The 19591-nt window shown below is 58.0% G+C and overlaps 1 protein-coding gene across 1 annotated transcript in view; it reads right to left on the reverse strand.

Moving 5' to 3' along the window:
* Positions 1-19289, reverse strand: part of LOC141370847 (uncharacterized) — a 39909-nt gene extending 20620 nt beyond the window's left edge. The window contains exons 1-2 of the mRNA XM_073882605.1: positions 18890-19289; positions 18591-18758 (exon numbers count right to left, since the gene is read on the reverse strand). Coding sequence (XP_073738706.1) covers positions 18591-18758; positions 18890-19289 — 568 coding nt within the window. The remainder of the gene's footprint in view (positions 1-18590; positions 18759-18889) is intronic.
* Between the last annotated feature and the right edge of the window lie 302 nt (positions 19290-19591).

Raw genomic sequence — 19591 nt, forward strand, 5'->3', positions numbered from 1 at the left:
GGACTTCTGCCTAGAGCTGGACAGGAGCCCCACAGGGTGGAGGTCAGGGCAGAGGTTTGCGTGGTGATCACACGTCCCTGGATGGGCAAGACTCAGACATGCTGAGCAGCAGCAGAGCTAGCAGGACTTGGGCACAGTCTGGGTGCGGCAGGGAGGGGGGCCAGCGATGACCCAGGTCAGCAGCTGGGGGACAGCCCCCAGGACTTATAGGGGGGCTGGAGGGGACAGCTGTGGTCGTAACGGAGGAAATCCCCTAGCAGGGGCTGCCCACAGTCGGGCCCCAAACGGCGCAGTGTCCAGGCGGCCCACCGCGGCCAGCCACGGCCTCTCTTGCACCCTGGCCAACGTGGCGAGCTGCGTCCTCATTTCGTTTTAGAGCGCACCCCAATCCCAAGCCAGAGAAATGCGCCTCCTTACTTCTGCCTGACGCCATGGCCCTGCCCCGCCTCCCGCGGCACCAGGAATGAGAGGTGCTGCCTCCGCCCTGACCATCACCGGTCTAATGGGCCGGCCGGTCTGGCTGGGGCTCGTCCTTGAAGAATCTGTGCGGGGGGCTCAGCCGCCCCGACCTCAGCTTCCCGGCTGACAGCCTGTCAGTGTCCCGCGAGGCTGCCCCAGATAGCAGACGTGAGGGCTCGGCACACAGAGGGGCTCTGTCCCCAGGACACAAAGCAGAGCTTGGGTGCTGGGCGGCGCCCGCTGGCCTCACAGCCTCCCCCACCAGCAGGTCTCTGGGGACACAGCGGACCAAGACGGGAGGGGCGGTGGAGACCGGAGGAGCCGGCCTGCCCGCCATAAATCACCACGCCAGGCTTTATAATTATCTGGGCACTTAAGCTCCTCTTTCTTCTCTTCCCCCTTTCCCTGGGGAAATTTCCTTCATTTCCTACATTACCCTGGTCTCCCCGCATGTCTAAATCAACCTGGGCCACGTCACCACCTACTCGTCTGAGCCAGCTCCCTCGGCCTACTTTCACTGGGGAGGGCGGGCTGGAAGGCAAGAAGGAGCCATTGCTCAAACCCAAGTTCCCTCCTTGCCCAGGGCAGAAAGCTGAAAATGCCACCACGCCCCGTCCTTCGAGCTGTGGTGGCGAGCATGTCCCTGTTGTCTGGTGTCTGTTGGCTGCTGCTTCCCGCCCCCAGGGATCTGTCGGCAAACCTGGGGGGGGGGGTGGAGGAGGGCGGTGGGCTTCCCCGGGGATGCAGGGGGAGGTTGAGTGGGGTCCCAGACGAAGAGGAAATGTCACTGCACCAGCTACCTTGGGCTTTTCAGCAGCCATTCCAGGTGACCTTGACAAACAGCCTTCCCTGGGGCCAGGCTGGGCCAGTGTCACCCCGCCAGAGTCTGGGGCAATCTGGAAGGTGCAGCCTGCTTCTGCCGTGGGAGCGGTTCTGATGCCACCATCTACCGTTTGTCCAAATCTCACCTAATTCCCATGTGCCTGCAGGCCTGTGTTACTCTCCCCATTTCACAGATGAGAACACTGAGGCCCAAGGAGGAAAGCAATCTTTCCGAAGGCCTGCCACTCCCGAGGTTCTGCTCCTTGCATGTAAGCTGGAAAGGGTTCCCATAGGGCAATGGCAGGGCCCAGCAGAAGGCAGGTCGGGCACGAGCCCTCAAAGGGCCGCTCGTCATCTCCAGTAAAACTCCCACCTCCTGAGAGGTGGAGGGAAGGCAGCACCTCTGCCAGGGCATCAGGCTGGGGCCAGGGGCCGCTGCTGTAGACCAGCCCTGGGCAAGCATTTCAAAGTCAACAAGCCGCAAGGCTCTCCCAGGCCTCCCTCCCAGGAGGATGAGCCAGCCGGGTTTTTTTAAATCTGGATCTCATTTTCTGCCCACATTTCTGACCTCCGGAAGCCTCTTGGGTAGTTTTCCAGAGCCCTCTGGATTCTGTCATGGGCACGTTTCATGCCTTTGCTCACTGCATTCACAGCCAGGGCACTGGGCACCCCACAGATGCCAGGTGGAGCCTGCGGGCACAGCTGCCCGGGCCTTCCCAAGCCCTGGGTCCACAGGCTCCAACTGGCTCTCCAACAGCCATCTCCGGTCAAATTCCATGACTCCTTCCCTTAAAAAAAAAAAAAAAAAAATCCCTCTTTGAAAACAAACAAAAATCCCAGCACTGTGAACCCGAGAGATTTGGCTTTGCCTCAGCTGCATTTTCTGTTTTGTTCCGTCCTGTTTGGCATGGCAAGCACCTGGAGAAGCCGTGCATCCCTCGTTCTGCAGATGGGTAAACTGAGGCCCAGACAGAGGAAGGGGCTTACTGAAAGCCCCCCCGCCGATGAGTCTATGGCCCAGCCGGGATGGAGCTGGGGGGGGTCCCTCAGCAGCTGCTGGTTCTGGGCAGGAAAGGACAGGGTCTGAGCCCACAGCGGGGTTAAGGTAAGAGCAGTCATGGCCCTGGGCCGGCCCCCGGGCACGGGGCAACGCAGGCCCCTCAGGCCCTCGCTCCACTCAGGTGCTCCCGGTCCCGTGGCCCAGAAGGCTGGTGGTCAGTACATGTGAAAGAAACCTTGGGGCGGGGGGAGCCTTGAACTTCGGGGACAGAGCTCAAGGAAAGCAGGCTGGCTCTAATGGAAACCAGTCAGCGGGCCAAATGCAGCAGGAATCCCCCCCACCCCCAGCAGTTTCCATGGGGACGGAGCCCGGGAGGTGGAGCTCTGGCGCGGGCTGCAGCAGCAGATGTGGCCTGTGCAGGGCTGGCGTGGGGTGGCGGGAGGGGCGGTGCCGCGCCTGGCAGCACGGCCCTGAGACGTGGCAGGCCCCGGGCTGGAGGTAAGAACGAGCCCAGGGCTATGGGTCCGCCGCCTCCGGAAGGCTTCCTGGATCCCTCAGGCGGGCACTGGGTGCTCCTGGCTAACTTTCTGCTCCCTAGCCAGCACCACCAGGCCTGGGGCCGGGCCTCCTAGAGGGCGCCCGTGTTCGCTAAGTGAGGTCCCCGGGCCTGTGAGTGGGGGACAGACACGGCCACCTGTCACGGCTCTAGCCCTCTAGCAGAGGACCCGGTACTCAACAAGGTCCGCCTGGTCCAGTCACCGGATGGTGCTGTCGGTCTCCCCCCGGCCCCCAAGCCAGGGCCTGCCCATAGCAGGCTCCCCAGCCCTTCCGAGAGGCATGCTCGAGGATCAAATGAGCTGAGCAACGCTGGGACACGAGCGCCAGAGAGGGAACCCCATGGACGGACAAGGCACGGTTTCTCGAACATGACACGGCCCTGCTCACCTGCAAAGAGCTGCTCTCACATGCAGTTACCCTGGCCTCTACATGGCACCCCAGCACCTCTGTCCTGCCCTGAGCTGAGGGATCCCGCCTCCAGCTGAGACACTTGCCTCGGAGCAGACCTCACAGGGGCCGTCCGATCCACCTTGTGCACCTTAGCACAAGGTATGCGTATCTCCACGAGAAAGGGGTCCAGGCCCATCAGCTACAACCAGCCCCCACGAGGAGAACCTGCAAAAAACCGCAGCTCGTCATCTGCTGCAGGCTCCCGGCACCATGGAAGGGTATCAGTTGGGCACAGAGCAGAAAGGGCCATTTGAGAACATCAAAGGCTGCAAAATGGTCTTGCCTGTTCCAGGTTTTTACAGTGTCCCCCAAAGGCCGTTATTCCCAGTGTCTGAGTGATAAACTCTGTAGATCACCTGGGCCTTGTGTGTTTCCCTGCCGTGGGCCAGAAGAACAGCGAGAGCAGGGATGACACCCTGGCCTGCGGCCACACTGCGCACCATCTGGCTCCAGCCGGCACCCTGAGCCCTAGCAGCCTGAAGCCCTCACCCCAGCAGGGCACTGGAGGCTTTGCGGGCCCAACTGCCAGGCCCCAGATGCTGGGGTCATGGCAACCCAGCCAGAGACAGGTCCTTGGGGGCCCCGGAACCAGCACGACATGGCCCCTGGGGGGAAGGGATGGAGGCCATCCTGGCTCTCCCTGGGGGCGGCAGACCTCCAGCGCAAAGGACAGGGCCCTCCTGGCACTGCGTGTCTGGGGAGAACCCACCAAGGTCAGCATCCATGACAGGGAAACGATAAAAAGGTGTCTTGTATCCAGCCACTTCCACAGAGCATGGACAGCGTGGGGAGAGCGCAGGTCCTGTGGTCAGAGACCTGGTTTGGGCGCAGGCTCTGTTACTCCCTCGCTGTGTCTCTGGGAACGCTCCTTGGCCTCTCTGAGCCTTGGTTTTCTCACACAGAAAACTGCTAACACCTTCCACACAGACAGGGCCTGCAGCCATCCTGTCTGCACCATGCTCCAGCACCCGAGCAGCGCCGGCACACGCTGGCTCTGATGGGATGTTAGAATGAAGCAGAATGGGCCGACTGCATTTTCAAATGGACGTTTAAAAAAAGGGAGGGGGGGGCGCCTGGGTGGCTCAGTCGGTTAAGCGTCTGCCTTCGCTCAGGTCATGATCCCAGGGTCCTGGGAGAGAGCCCCGCATCGGGCTCCCTGCTGGGCAGGGAGTCTGCTTCTCCCTCTGCCTCTGCCTCTCCCCCTGCTTGTGCTCCGTCTTTCAAATAAATAAACAAAATCTTTAAAATAAATAAATAAATAGGATCAAAGTAGCCGGCCCTGAGGCTGGCGCTTAGTAGGTCAACAAAGGGTTGCTCCCCCCAACTGCAAGGAACTGAGTCCTGTGCGCAGCATCTGACATGTGTTGACCCTCCCTTGGGGGAGCCAAGTGTGGCCCCCAATTCTCCACTGGGCCAAGGCAGGGGTTTCTGCTTCTCTAGGTCCCTTCACTGGTCCTGCCTGAGCCTGTCTTGCTCACTCGTCCCCGGCAGTGGGATGCTTGCGGTGGCAGCCATGCCTCTCCGCGGTGGCATCCGCTAAGGCCGTGGTGGCCGGCCACACCGCCCGGCCCGGGAGTGCCCACCTGGAAGCTACTTCCCAGAGCCGCGATCGGCACCCGCACGTTCACACAAGCCATCTGAGCGTGACCGCATCTTGCGGGGCAAGGCTCACCTCTGGAGCTAGAGCACCCAGGACTGAGGCCCGAGACCCTCGAGGCCCACGCATCCGGGGCTGAGAGCCTCCACAGGTCCTGGCATCAGGCGACGTGCTCTTTGGGTGATCGTAACCACGAAGGCTCGAGCCGGAGGGCACCTTCTCTACCGCGGTCAGCCCCCGCGATGCTGCTGCAGGCCGCCCCGCCGTGTCACCTGGGCCCGGGCACGGCCAGCAGGCGGGGGTGGGGGGGGCCACCCGCCTGGACCCCGCATGCCACGCTCAGGTGGGGGTCCTCATCCCATCGAGCCAAAAGAAGCTGCACAACCAGGAGGCTCTGGCGGGTGGGGAACTTCGCTTGCCTCGAGGACCCCGCCGCCCACGCCTGGGCCGGAAGTGCAGACACACCCACTGCAGGAATCCTGGGGCAGGGCTGGGCTCCCAGGAAACTGGGCCAGAGGTTCCCCAGCACATGCTGGAGCAGCCCGGCCCCCACCGTCCCCACCCTTCTGTGGGTCTGCGGGCCTGGCCTCTCCCTCCCTCCTCGTCCCTCAAGAAACTCAGAAGCCAGAGTCCTGGGGACCCGAGGCTGGGGACACTTTTCCAGGGCCCACCAACAACTGCTCCCCATTAAGGGGGATGAGTGGGGAGTGACCTCATCACCAGGGAGGCTACAAGAAATCTGTGGGTAGGATTGATCCCCTTGCTTTATGGATAGGGAAACTGAGGCTGGGATGGGCAGGCAGCTCGCTTGAGAGTCCAGGCCTCCGGTCTCTACCTAAGAGGCCCCAACGAGGGGACACACAAACCACCCGGGGCCTCCCAGACAGGCTCCCATCTGCCATGTCGGACCGTTTCCCGAGTCTCGTGCTGTTATAAACGCTTTAAAGACACAGAACCCAGGCCCATTGTAAAGATTCTCATCAAGGCTCTTTTTTTGTCCAAAGGTGCGCTGGGCGTTCACAGGACCTCATCAAATCCCCGGTCCCCACCACGTTACTGATGAGCTAGCTGGGCCGCTAAAGCTGTTCAGTGGCCGCTCAGGGGCCCGAGCCCCGCACGTAGGTGCACGCACGCAGACCTGCCCAGGAAGACTAGCCCCGCTGGCTGCTTCTCGAAGGACGGGCCGCCAGCGCACCAACCGGCCCACCCTGGGCTTTCCGGCCGCTCCCCTCCCTCGGCCGCCTTCCCGGATCCTGTTCTGGGCCTGCCCGTGCCGCCATTTCCTCTCCCAGGCCTAGAGGCTCACTTCCACTCCTCAGCGTTTGCAAATGGCCGGTGCCTGGAACAGCCTGCCCCTCCGGGGAGACCGCACCACGCCTGGCCAGGTCCCAGCGTGTAGCCAGCCCAGCCAAAGGGCCTTCCTTCACCTCCCAGGGGCCTGGCAGCTGGGTGCCCTGTCCAGCCTGCTCTGGCTGGCCCTGGGCTGAGGAAGACGACCCATCACACTGGGGCAGCTGAGTGCTTGGCAAGTGTCCCCAGGGGTGGCCCAGGGGCTCCATGGCTCACTGAGAAGCCATGAAGAGCACCTGCCCCAAGCCGGCACAGTGCCTCCAAATGCCCATCCACCTCTGGAAATCACCGACGTACCAGGCAAAGCACAGGACACTGTGTGTGCCTGCACACGCCCTGGCGCTCATGCACGGGCAAAGGTGCGCCGTCCACACCTGACCACATGTGGTGTGGACATGCAGCATGAACGTGGGCTTTTGAGGACGGCAGGCCCAGGTCTGAATCCCATCCCTGATCTTCATCAGCAGGTTGAATCTGGGGACTCAGCTTCAGGCTCAGTGCCTCCCCTGGCCAAATGGAGCCGGTGTTAACCCCCGCCTGGCAGGCATTTCCGAGACTCAGAAATCAACCAAGGATTAACAGCGGGTATGGGGTGCCCTCTGGGAACTGAGCGCTGTGCTAAGGGCATTCCGTGTGTGACTATGAGGTGGGGACACCTACTGGCCCCATTTCACAGATGAGCAAACAGGGACACGGAGAGGTGAGATGACTTGCCTTTGATCAACAGGGCCAGGAACTAACACCGACTCAATCTGAACCCCCGCCTCAGTCCCGGAGCTCCCGCTCTTCTGCACTCTGCTTGGCCGACCGAGCAGGGCGCCGGGCTCTGGCTCTGAGGGCGGTGGCCGCCCTGCCTTGCCCACTCTTTCAGAGCACCCAGCCCAGCGCCATGTTCTCGGGGCTGCTAGTAAATACAGGTCTGATGCCAAGACCAGGGTCAATAGGCTGAAAGACCAAATGGGAAAGGAGGAAGTGGTTAAAAAAAAAAAAATGCAAGAGCGGGACCGCCAGGGAAAGCGGCTCCCCAGGAGCTCCGGCAAATTTCATCTTTTTGCCCTTCCTGATATTCCCAAACATCTCCACCAACAGGTATGCGCCTTCAGATAAACAAGCCACAACAAAGCACTTCCATTAACAGATGGAAGGAGACTTGGGAGGCTGCAGGAGACAGCAGAGGGAAGCATCCCTGTCTCGTTCAGGGTCGGCCACAAGCCCCGGGTGTGAGCTCCGGGCCACAGCGAGGGAAGGCGGCCTCAGAGGCTGGGAAGGGCAGAGCCGGGATCCAGAATTCGGGGAAAAGCAGGAGCAATCACTTAAAAATGGGGGGGAGGGCACGGGGGGAGTGGGGAAGAACCCTCAGAATGGATTACGTCATAAGGTGAACAAATTCACAAAATAAACAGTTATCGTGTGCAAATTATTTGTGCTTGTAAAACTTCTCTGTCCTCATGTGTGATGACGGCCAATAAATTCTGCACCTTGTTATCTCGGTGAGATAATTTTTTTTTTTAAGTTTATAGCTACTCTTTGTAGTTTACCTGTTGATATATATATATATATATATACACACACACACACACACACACACACACACATATATATATTTTGCGGCGGGGAAGAGGGAGGGATTTAAATGTACCTTTAAACCACACAAAATATTTGTCATCTGATTTTTCATAAGCATCTCAAAATAATTTCATGTAAGCCTATACAGAACAGCTAGAGATTTAATGAAGATCTCAAAATCTTAAGTCCCAAACCCCATAATTTTGAATTTAAATCTAGCGTTAACGCTGTTCATGCTGCCAAACAACATAAAAATTGGTCATTAATTAAAACATTTACGGTCCTTTAACGTAGGGCATTTGGAGTCTTAAAAGGCAAAGACAAAGACCAACATTTAAAATCTAATCTAATGAAGGTGATGGTGGTTCTTCTGCCAAATTGTTCAAGGGATGAGAAGATCATAGGACTGTTTTTATACACAAATGCAACTTGTTTATTTTGACCTCAGTTCTTCGAAATTGTCGACTCCACAATTGAAATATGCTGTGTGTTCCAACAAGGACCCAGCAGTCGTAATGACAGACCAGCCCATCTGTGCTGTGAGAATGTATAATTTCAGTCTATAGTGGAATTTATATAGAAGCAATGATGTGAAAACTGCTATGCGTGGTACTTTCTTAAAAAAAAAAAAAAAAAAAAACCTGCCGAGAAGTATTGGGTGCCATGGAGAACACGGATATTTTCCCTGATTCAGAACACAAAAGATTCCATGGCATTTTCCTGATTTGGGGGGAGGCAGAACGTCATTGCCCAAGTTAAAAAACAAACACGGTAATTGGTCACATAATAACCATCCCAGCTCTAGAAGGTGTATGCTGGAAAATGTGTTATCCGTAGACATTACACCCATTAGGTGAACATAATCTCGGTGGAAAATACTAATTTAGAATGAAAATGCTCATTTATGGAAATTAATTGATTTTATGCTACTTGCCCTTACCTCCAAAAAGAAGAGGAAGTCATGCTCCGGGAATGTGACTATCACTCCAGGATTTAGGATTAAAGGCCTATTTACCTACACTAATTATACCAAAAAATAAAATTTTTGGAGATGAGGCATGGGCAGCTACGAAAAGCATAAATTCTTTAAATAAAAACTCCTTTCCTCCTACCCACCTCTCTACACTCTGGACTCTTTTGCTTTAGAATTTATGGCACTCTGTTTTTTTCCTATTACTTCTTTTTTGTCACCAGTGTTTTATTTGGTGCTTGCTAAATATTTGGGTAGAATGATCCTCCAGCTTGCGGCAGCAGAATGTGGCTGTCACAATCATGAAAATGTTTTAATTATCTCTGCTATATACGCCTGTCTCTGCAGCCCCAAACCCCCAGTATCGACTGCTGTCTAATCTAAGAACAAAAGCAGCCGTGATAGTCCTTGTGTGAGCTGAGCTCACTTTTATGTTTGGTGGTATCTGCCCAGGCCGGCTGCTCAGACCCACACAAACAGGGCCCAGCGCCTCCAAATCAGGAAAACAAAGATGTATTTACGTGGGAATTTTCCTCTCCGTTGCAATTTAGAACTTTCTGGGCCTGATTTTCCATTTTCCATAAATCAAGACCCCAGCTACCCTCCAACATGGGGAAAAACCAGGCCGCATCTGTGGGCGTTTTTGTCAGCCTGCCAGGGGACGGAGGTAAGTCGGAGCTGAACTCTGCAAAGCCCACCTTTTATATGAAAAGGTTCAGCCCTTCTGAAGGGTCAGGGACCATCACAGGAACTCGGGCAGCCGTGTAGGGTAGCTTTTGGGCTGCAGCAGCAGCGCGGCCTGGAGATGCAAAGGTCTTCGAGGGACTCCCACCCCCGTTGGCCACGGTTCAGGCCCAGGACGGTCAAATGTCTCGGCCCACAGTTCTGCAGATGGGAAACCAGGACGGGACCCAGCACAGGCCGGCCGTGGACAACTCGGGCCCCCAGAGGGTCCGTCCGGTGGACGCGCCCACGTGGACCCCACGCACCGTCTGTGGGCAGGGCAGTTACGAGCTGGACACGGCACCGTTGGGCGGAATCCCCGGGCTTAAATAAGTGTTTAAAAAACAAAGCACAAAACAACCAAAAAGATTTTCCCTATACTGAGCTGAAAGCCGAAAAGAGCCTTTTTTTCCCCAACACCCCCCCCCCCCACACACACACCCGAAATAAAATAAAACGAAAGGGAGAAAAGAACTGGATCCCTAAACTGTGGACATGGCAGCATTAAAGATGCCGGATAAAATAAAAGGGCCTCTGTTTCTCAACGCAGAACCCACCCTCCCGTGTGCCAGCCCAGCCCTGCCTGCTGAGGAGTTTGCTGGGAGGAGCATGGGCGCTTTGGTGTTTTTCCCTCTGCCACTCCTGGCACCACCAAAAATTAAAATAATAATGATGATGATGATGATGATGATGAGACCCCCACGACAAACCAGCACAACTGAGCAGAAACAAGTAGGCCGTGCCTATTAATACCTCCCGGAACATTCGTTCAAATTATAATTGAACACACAGCTACTGTGAAATAACAAACATTCATTTTTATTGTGATTCCCAAAGCCTATAGCTTTGGATCTTAAAAATAAATGGGCTTGGCTTCTGCGTTTTCCCTGCAGTTTTTGGAAAGGCTTACTTCACTGAAGGTGGGGGGGGGGTCGGAAATAGAATTTTGAATTTCGGATAACCAATTAGAGGGAAGGAAACGTAACAGGCATCGAGCACAAGATGGCAGAGCCCTCGGCTTGTCTCCAGCAAAAGAGAAGGGAAGAAGGTGACTTACCCAAGGTGCAGGAGGATGAGGAGCTTTCTCCAAAGCAAGGAAGTGAAAATGGTGCCCCCTGGCCCGGCCGGGCACAGTGGCAGGAGGAGGAGGGCAGGTCCCGCTGGCCAGCAGGCCGTCCCCAGGTGCCAGCCCCAGTCCGGCGGGCCCTCGGGCGTCCTGCTCTGGCCACACTCGACCATCGGTCCCCTCGGTCCTGGCTGGCGCGGCCTGGGCCTCGGCCACCCCGGCACCCAGAGGCAGGGCTGCCAGGAGCCAAGTGGTGCTGGGGGAGGCTCTGCTGCCAGCCCAGGAGGACGAGGAAAATGCTACTTTTGTCTCCTGCTCTCATCTGGCACTGGCTGCCCGGGGAGGGGGGGCCAGAGGCGGCCGCTGCGGCTCGGCCCCGCCCACCGGGAATTTTTGAAAGATGCTCCTGGGTGCCGGGAGGATGGCAGACGTGGCAGAGGCGGGTGGGCCGGACCCCCGAACCCACCACCAGGCGGGGGCGGCGGGGGAGGGGGGGGCGGCCGAGTGGGAGAGGGAGGAGGCCGCAGGCGCCACTGGCCACTCAGCGGCTGGCCCGAGGAGGACGGGGGAGCCGGCCCGGCCCAGGCGCCAGCCCTCCCCGTGGCCAGGCGGCGCGGCCCTGGGCGCCATGTTGCTCCGGAGTCCAGGCGGCCCGGGCCCGCTCCCGGCATAGAGGCCGCATTGTTCCTGTGCCGGGCCCGAGGAGGATCAGGCGGCGGCGGCGGCCAGCACCCGGCGTGCTCCCCGGGGGGGGGGGGGGGGGGCGGGGGGGGGCCCGGGGCCCCCCCCCCCGGCCGCTCCCTGGGCCCCGGCCTCGGAGCGAGCCCGTTCCAACGGATGCCCCGAGAGGCCGTGCCGCCAGGGCTCGGGGTCGGCCTTGTGTCCCAGGGGCCACCTGACCCTGGGCCACAGCAGCTCTCTGGGCCTCAGTTTCCCCATCCAGAGAAGGAACGGGGACAACGGCTCCTACCACTCAGGGCTGCTGGATGACAGAATGAAAAATGCACACAGAGGGCTGAGCACCAGGCCGGGCACCCTGCTGGCCCCCAGGAGCCAGTCGCCTTGCCCAGAGGAGCTGCAAAGCAGCCGGGCCGCCATGAGGGCACCGACGTCCAGAGTCCAGGCATGTCACCACACCCTCTCAGACCATCACAGACTCTTCAACTCCACCAAAGCCAATCCTGGCTAAGGTGGAATGTGCCCGGGCTCCGGCCCTGGGACCCGGTCAGCAGGCCTGAGGGTTTATCGTGGAGCTTTTATTTGGAGATTTATCAGATTTGGCTGTCCTCTGCTGAAGGCATCCGGGCCACATTTGTGTGGCCATGCTATCTGCCCAAGTCCCTCCCTCGGCCCTTTACGTGGCCAGGCACTTGCTGTCCCTGTGCACGGTGAGCCACAGGGCTGTCAGTGTGAGCCAGGGGCTCCCCAGGCAGGCAGGGCCAGCTCTGTGCTGGAGTGGAGGGCACTGCATGGACTGAGCGTGGCTGGGCCTGCCGTCCGGCTAATGGGCCCTTCTGTCGGTAAGGACTGGGGGTAAGGGACCGTCTAGACACCTGAGCATCTGGGGACGGGAGCTCAGGCTCAAATACGGTCATGCCCATAAAGGAGGGGGTGGGAGATGGCAAAAGGCGACCGAGCAAGAAGGAAGCAGCCCTCTGGTCCTCGGGCTCTGGTCTCACGCACACCGCCACGTGACCAGCTCACCAGCTGATGCCAGAGACAAAGCAGGTAGGATTCCGATGCCATGCGCCTGACCAGGAACGCCAGGAATTCCATTCCAGGAACGGCTTGGTACACCTGCCAACAGCCTGGCCCCTGGGGAGGAGAGGGCTCCCCGCCCCCCCCCCCGCCACGCTCCACAAGGAAAGCCACTGAAGACCAGGTGGCCATTTGGGGGCCAGCCCCTGACCAAGGAGAGGAGGCAGAACCTGGGTTATGGCTGCAGAGGTGGTGGGCGCCCCTTACCCCAACACACACGCACACAATATAGCCACAACCAGAAGTGGCCTCGGCTGGGCCAGCTGGCTGCCCAGGAGATATGGTCTCCGCCCCAGCGTGGGGCTCAGGACACAACACATCAGTCCGGTGGCAGAGCAGCCTGGCCCGAAACAGGTCCTTCTCGGTTGCAACCCTGGGCCATGAGCTTTGGCAGCATCGCCACTGTGTCTCTGGGCCAGAATCCCCAGAGACAAGCCCTTCTCCTCCTGGTCAGGCGGGGCGGGCTCCACAGGTGACACGCACAGAGCCTGCCATGCTCAGGACACATGTCTGTCCCTGCAGGCCAGAACCCGCATGTCTGGCGCCTCCTCGGAGCCCAGGCAGGTCTGGGTGACGTGATGTACACCCGAATGCAACTCACAGCGGCAGCCAAGACTGAAGCCCGGCACCATCGTTTTATTATAATTTAAAATGTAATTATAAAGGGCTGATTTGGATGTAAATATCGCCGTTAAACACATGAAAGGCGAATGGAGATTTAAGAGCCCCAAATCAGCAGGTAAATATTTCAGCTAAACGCTCTTCCTGCCATCTGAGATGCCAGAATTAAGGAAGGGCGGTTCACCGCCGAAAAAAGCCCAGCCCCAGCTTTAGAAGCCAAAGGGATCAGGGACAACATTCCTTTTTTAATCTTAAGGGAAAATTCTATCACTCCTTAAAAAAAAAAAAAAAAAGACGAAGAAGAAGGCTGTTTCACTTTGTACATGCCATGCACACATTTCCAACCACAATAATAATCATTACCTCGGCTGCTCACATGTCTGCTCAGAGAACCAACCTCTCAGCCACCCATGGAGCAGCAGGCCTGGCCGGCGGCTCAAGGGCTGGATTACTGCAGCCACGCGGGTTTCTGACCCGTCCGGAATCCGGCGCCAACAAGTCCGCCATCCAGAGTCTCACAGCGAGACCCTAGGGCATTTACTTGTGGAGCTGCCCCAGCTGCCTGAATAAAAGCCCGTGTCAGAGGGTTTTCTGCCTCATGACACACCGATCCAGCCTTTTCCACTTCGATTTTACCAAATCTATACCCGTGGCCTCAGACGTTGTTTCGGTCACCCCCAAAAGAGAGCTCTCTTGATGCCATTTCTGGGGGGCAGTTTAGAGAGACCACAGCGAAGCAGTTCCAGGATCCAAAAAAAAAAAAAAAAAAACCCCAAAACGACCCCAAACTGAAAAACCCCATGTAAAAGCAGTTTTAAAAAACGAAACCTCATTTTTAAAGCCAAATGTTATCATTTGCCAACAAAGACTTATGGGTGAAGGGGAAGCTTGTTGGGGAGGGGACTCTCATCCCTCACCCCCATCGGGGCCACTCCCTCCCTGGTCCTCACCCGCTTCGCAGGGGCGTCCAGACTGAGGACCCCCTTAGTTGGCAGGGATCCCAGGCCGATTCTCTGCCGCAGCCTTCCCCACGTCCCCCCAACGCCAGGGAGACGTTCTCAGTTCTGGCCCCAGGCGGATCAGTTCCTCCGAGTCCCTAACGTGAGCCTGGGAGCCGGGCCCTGCTTCATAGGGCGCCTTCCTGGCTGCGTGGAGGCTGTGGGTTTAGCAAGAACGGGGCTGAACACTATCCACCGCAGCAGAGCAGGGGAGACAGAGACAGCTGGTGCATAAGCCTCAGAGTGAAATTCTGTTCATTTTAGTAATTCAGAAGACATCCATCCAGTGCTAACTCTTGGGCCAGTTTGTCAGGAGTTACAAACACACCCTCTCCAGCCAGGGAGGGTATTTAAGGGTTGGTGTGTGGCTTCACCACGGCAGGCCAGGCTCTCTGACAACCTGCACATTGCTCCCAAGCGCATCGCACAATGGGCTTTGGGAGGAGCAAAGGGCCCCAGAGAATCACAAATTTGTCCGAAATCGCTCTTGATGGCCTCCCCTTCGGAGGACGGACCCTTCCTCTTAAGAGTCCCGGTTTTCTTCACTTCCATTCCACGACTACCTGCCCCCCTGCAACCGCCCAGCAGACAAAGGCCCATCGGGTCTGGCCCATGGCAGGGCCCATCCAGCTCACCATCCGAAACCTGGAAACCTGGCTACCTTTCTGGCGCTTACGAAGGCGCCCCCGCAGCCTTGTGAAAGAGATCACAGAAGGAAAAAATTAAACTTGAGAAAGTTTAGCCTCCACTCAACAAAGAAAGCCAGACGTTCCCACTGAATTTCCCAAGAACCATGGGTCAGGGGACTTTCTTTTCTCCCTTTTTATAAATCTCTGTCCCTGACTGGGTTCTCAGGGCCCGTGACACCCAGAAACTCGAGCTCCGGCACCCCAGCCAACGGGACACTGGTCAGCCCTGGAAATAAGTATTTCATATAAAAGATCCATTGTCTTTGCTTGAAGACAGTTGCATTTTTTCCCCTCCTCTGCTCTGTAACATCAGCAAGCACAGCCGATGCCCAGGCTCCTTTCTTGTTCCGATAACTTGTTTTGAGAAAGGGCCATCTTGCTGGGTCCTCCTGAACCATCAGCTAAGAGAGAAAATCCTCAACGAAGTGTTGTGGGAAACGTATGCTTGTATGTGGCCAAAGAGCAATTAGCTCCTCAGTGGTGAAACCCTCCCACCAAATCACCCCCCGCGTTGCCAGCTCCAATGCTGGCAGCTGGTGTGGCCACTCTGGACCCCCAAGTGGTGATGGCCTGCCCTCATGCTTCCCCTGGACCCTGAAGAGGTGAGAGGCACAGGTCAGACCCCGGGGTCGGCACCCAAGTGAGCTCAAGTGCCATTCTGGGGGGAGGCTCCACTCCTTCCTCGGTGAACACGTCCCAGGACCTCACGGGGCCCTGTTCCCATCTAGTGTCCCCAGTGCCTCGGAGCCAAGTCCCCGTGACAAGGGAAGCCCGGCTCTGCAAGCTTCCTGGCATTCCACCTGAGAGAAAATATCAAAGTTCACCTTGCACCACCACCTGTGGGGGGTGGGGGGGAGGGGGTAAACTCGTAGGTGTCCTTTCGGATGAAACCAAAACTGGACTCTCTGTTTCTTAGAAACTCAAAAATATAATCATCACCAGCGGTAAACATGGCGATTATCATTTACAACACCAGCACGCTTTATGGCGTCCCTGCCACGTGCCAGGAATGGTGCTTTGTGGGGAGAGCGCTGTCTGGACCCTCCAAACGCCCCTCTGATGTTGCTGTCATTTTTCCTGTGCTAGGGCTCAGGGTACACGCCTGGGGCGGTAAGGTGCCTTGTCCAGGGTCACACAGTGAGCCAGGGGCAGGGGCCAGATGGGAGCTGTGCGATGGGAGCCAGGACACCCCCCGCCCCCCGTTGGTGGGGTTCCTGCAAGAGTATTCTCCCTTCTCCCCAAACATCCAAACATGCAAGTACACCCTCTAAGCCCAAGGAAAACCAAGCACGATGGTTGTGAGATGTTTTCCTGGCTGGCCTGCAAGGGCCTCCCTCCCTTCCCGGACACTGTCCCTCACTAGAAGCACACATTGGTTTCCCTGGACACCAGGGAGCACTTGCTCAGGCTGAGGGCCTGTCAGGGTGGCCAAAGCCCTCGGGCCCCTCTCTCAGCCCCAGGGACTGCCTTCCAGTCAGGCCTCATCCACATGGGGGCAAAACAGGCCCCAGCACCCTTCTGAGGATGGGAGCAGGCGAGACCGGTTCACAGACTGTCCCATCAGGTGCAAACCACACAGACCCAAAAAGTAACCCTGCCATAAAACTCCCCGCTGTGCCCCTGGAGCAAAGCACAGTGCCATCTGCACCTGTTCAGGTGGTGTGTGCAACCAGGCCCCAGTGGAGGCCTCATCACCATATACTGCCTGTGCCAAGCAGCCAGACCCCACCAGTACCCTGAACACCCCTCACCCAGGATCTGGGGCTTCAAGTGGCCAAAGGCTGGGCATGACTCAGCCCCAAGCGCAGGCAGGGAAAAACCTGGGGGCTGGCCCTGGTTTTAAACAAAAGCAGAAATACCAGGGCCATCCTCCCACTAGCCCACCTCAGTCCATGAGACCCTGTCCCCCTGCTTAGCACATTCTTTCTATTCAATCCAGAAGTAACAAAAAGCAGGCAGGCGCCAGTTCATTTTCAGAACCTCGACTTTGGTGTGGATATCCTCAAAACTAAATTTTGCCTGAATGGGATATCCCAACATGGTAAGAAGCCCCCCCCCCCGGGGGGGGGGCAAGTCTCCACTGGAACTGGGCTGGCTCCAAGGAACAAGGACAAAAGCAAGACCGGACGGCGTTGGTGCCGAGGCCGTGCCTCTGTGTGTGTGTGGGGGGGGTGGAGGGCGCACTGTTTACTAGAGACTCTCAACCCCATCACCCTCTGTGTGCCAGGGGCACACTGGGGCCGGGGAGATGGGCCTCTGGAGCTTTGGCAAATAGCCAGCCCCCACTAAGTGGCTCTGGGGGTGCTTCCTTGGATGCCCAGGCCTTTCCCTGCTCCCATAGGCCCGTGGAGAAGCAGCAACGGATACCCCTTGTTTGGGGGTCAGCAGAATGCCACACCTTCCTGCCCATCACGAGATATGTCACAGGTCATCTGTGGACCCGGAGAGAGCATCTCCCACATTTTGCAGGCGAGGGTCGGCTGGAACTTGAGCTTTTCCTGATTACGAAACCGGTCACTGCCAATGCCAAGCAACAGCTCCCGGCTGGAGAAGCAGGCCTTCGGCAGCGGCAACCCCGTTCCTGAGATCGCTCTTGAATGTCCCACCCGGGTTTCACGTCTGCTAACTGCCTCTGATAGACTCATAAATAAAAATTCAAACCGTGGGAGGTGAGGATGTGGTATGGGAGGTGGGGGGCATAGCGGCTTAGCAGAAGAGACGCCCCCGGGTCTCGTCCGCAGCACCTAAGCGAACTTTCAGCCTCTGTGCCCGGGGGTTGGCCAGATCTCAGTGAAATGGTCTCCTTTTTCCTCTGGGTTCTTCCCTGGGCTCTAGGGAACCAGGCAGCCCGGGGCGAGGCTGTTGTCAGGCAGGCCTGGGCTACTTGGGCCTCTGTCCACGTTCCCGGAAACATCGCCTTCAGGTACCAGCTCACAACTCTGGGGCGTTAGGGAAACACGGCCCCCCTTGCCCATTATTTTGTGGTCAAAGCACCCATGAAGGTTCTCCAAACCACATCAGTAAGATGGGGAGAGCAGAGGGGAAATCGCACCTGTGATAGGATGGTATTAAAAAGCGGCCTTAATCCCGCCTCCCCCCCCCCCAGGATGGGTTTCACTTTAACAGGATAGGTACCCGCGAGTACAAACATGCATTTTAAAATCCCAAATGGCTAGAACCAACGAACTAAAATAAAACGAAGACAGTGCTGGCCTGCAGAGACCGCCCTGGCTTCTGAAACCCAACTTTGAAGAAATTAATTTCAGCGTTACCTTACAACCCTGTAATTACGGCAAACGCGCATTCCTTCACCCATTTCTTGCTCCCCACAAACTCCCCAGGGCCGCCGGCTGGGCCTGTGTGTGAGCCACCTATAAAGGGGGATTTATTACGAAAAGTTATGAGTTGTTTTTCGTTTTATGCCACCATAAACAAGAGCCCCACACAAGGGCCTTTCACTCAGCCGGCCCGGTGGCCGCCAATGCTTGACTGCGGGCCCCCTAAGTCAGCTCTCCATAAATGCTTGACCAGCAGGAAAAAAAAAATAAGAGGCGCTTTGGTTGGTTTGGTAGAAGGGAATGAAAGATGTCAATTTTTCAAACAGGGACTGTAGCTTCCAGATAACCCTTCCGAACACATCACACCTAAAAACAGATGCTTTCTCTCTTTTTTTTTCCTATTCTGCTGAAGATACCCGCCAGCGCTATTTTATGTGTCCAACAAGATTCTCTCTGGCAAATGGTCCACACACCATACAGATCAGAAACTGTATTTCACAAATCACAAGTTCCTGAATTTTAACGACGGCCGTGGAGTTCTTGCCAAGCTGGACGGGCTTCAGGCTCAAGAGCAACCTCCCTCCCGGGTCTGTGGAAGGCCGGCCTGCCCTACAGGCTCTTCTTAGAAATCTCTTCATTAATATTTAAATACTCACTACGTAGCGAAAGTGAGAAATGCACTTACCATCCTCAGGAGTCTCCCGGAACCCGATCGTGACCCGGGACACGCAGGTCGACTGCCCTGCCCTTGGCGGAGGAACGCGCCTGGACGCAGGCAGCGCTGCGCTATCGTGCCCACACGCCACAGGCCCTGGGCCATGGGTCTGAGTCCTGGGTCCCGAACGCTTCCCTCCTTCACGCGTGTAAACCGCAGAGTGCAGCGCGGTGCCATCTCCCGCAACTCTTCGCCGGGCCGGACGGCCCCGGGACGGAGAGACAGCCGGGCGAAGCGCACCGCCAGGCCCCACTCTCCAGGTCCCGCACCGCGCCGCTCCTCCTCTCCTGACTCCAGCTTGCCCGTATGGAACCACCGGACCTCTCCGAGGAGCGGCCGGCCGAACCCGCTGTCCGCGTCCGCGACTAGCGCCTCGAGGGACCTTTGTCCGGGACGAAAACGAAAGCGCGCCGGGCCGGGGGCGTCCACGCCCTGCCGCGGAGGTCCGGGCCGGCGCACTCCGCGACTTTCTCCAAGTTCACGTGCTTCCCGGGCAGGCGGGAGGCGCGGGCCCCAACTTGCAGAGCCGGGCCGTCGGGCGCGCTGAGGGCTGCGGGCGGGCTCGGGGCGGCCCCGGGGCGGCCCGGCGGCGCGGGCCCGGCACAATGGGCGCCGCCGGGCGGGTGGGCGCGGGGACAGCGCGGGCCCGGCTGCCGCGCGGCCGCTCATCTGGCGCGGCCCGGGTGCCGAATGCGGCGGCGGCGGCTTGGCACAGACGCGCCGCGCGCCCGGTGCATGCTAATGGCCGGCGGCCGCGCCATGAATTATTCAGCAGCGGCGCGGAGAGGGCGAGCGCGGCGCGGAGGGCGGCCCGGCCCGCGCGTCCCCCGCCGCTGCGAAGCCGCGGCGGCGACTTCCCAAACTTTCCCCGGTCGGCACCGAGGATGCGGCCCCCGCGGCGCCTCCGTCCCCGCCCGAGCGCGCCGGCCGCGCTTCCCACGTTGCCGCCTATTTTATGTCTTTTGTCTCGG

This window comes from Callorhinus ursinus, unplaced genomic scaffold (genome assembly GCF_003265705.2).
Source record: "Callorhinus ursinus isolate GAN/ISIS: 27379988/994484 unplaced genomic scaffold, GSC_fseal_2.0 scaffold48, whole genome shotgun sequence".
Lineage (NCBI taxonomy): Eukaryota > Metazoa > Chordata > Mammalia > Carnivora > Otariidae > Callorhinus > Callorhinus ursinus.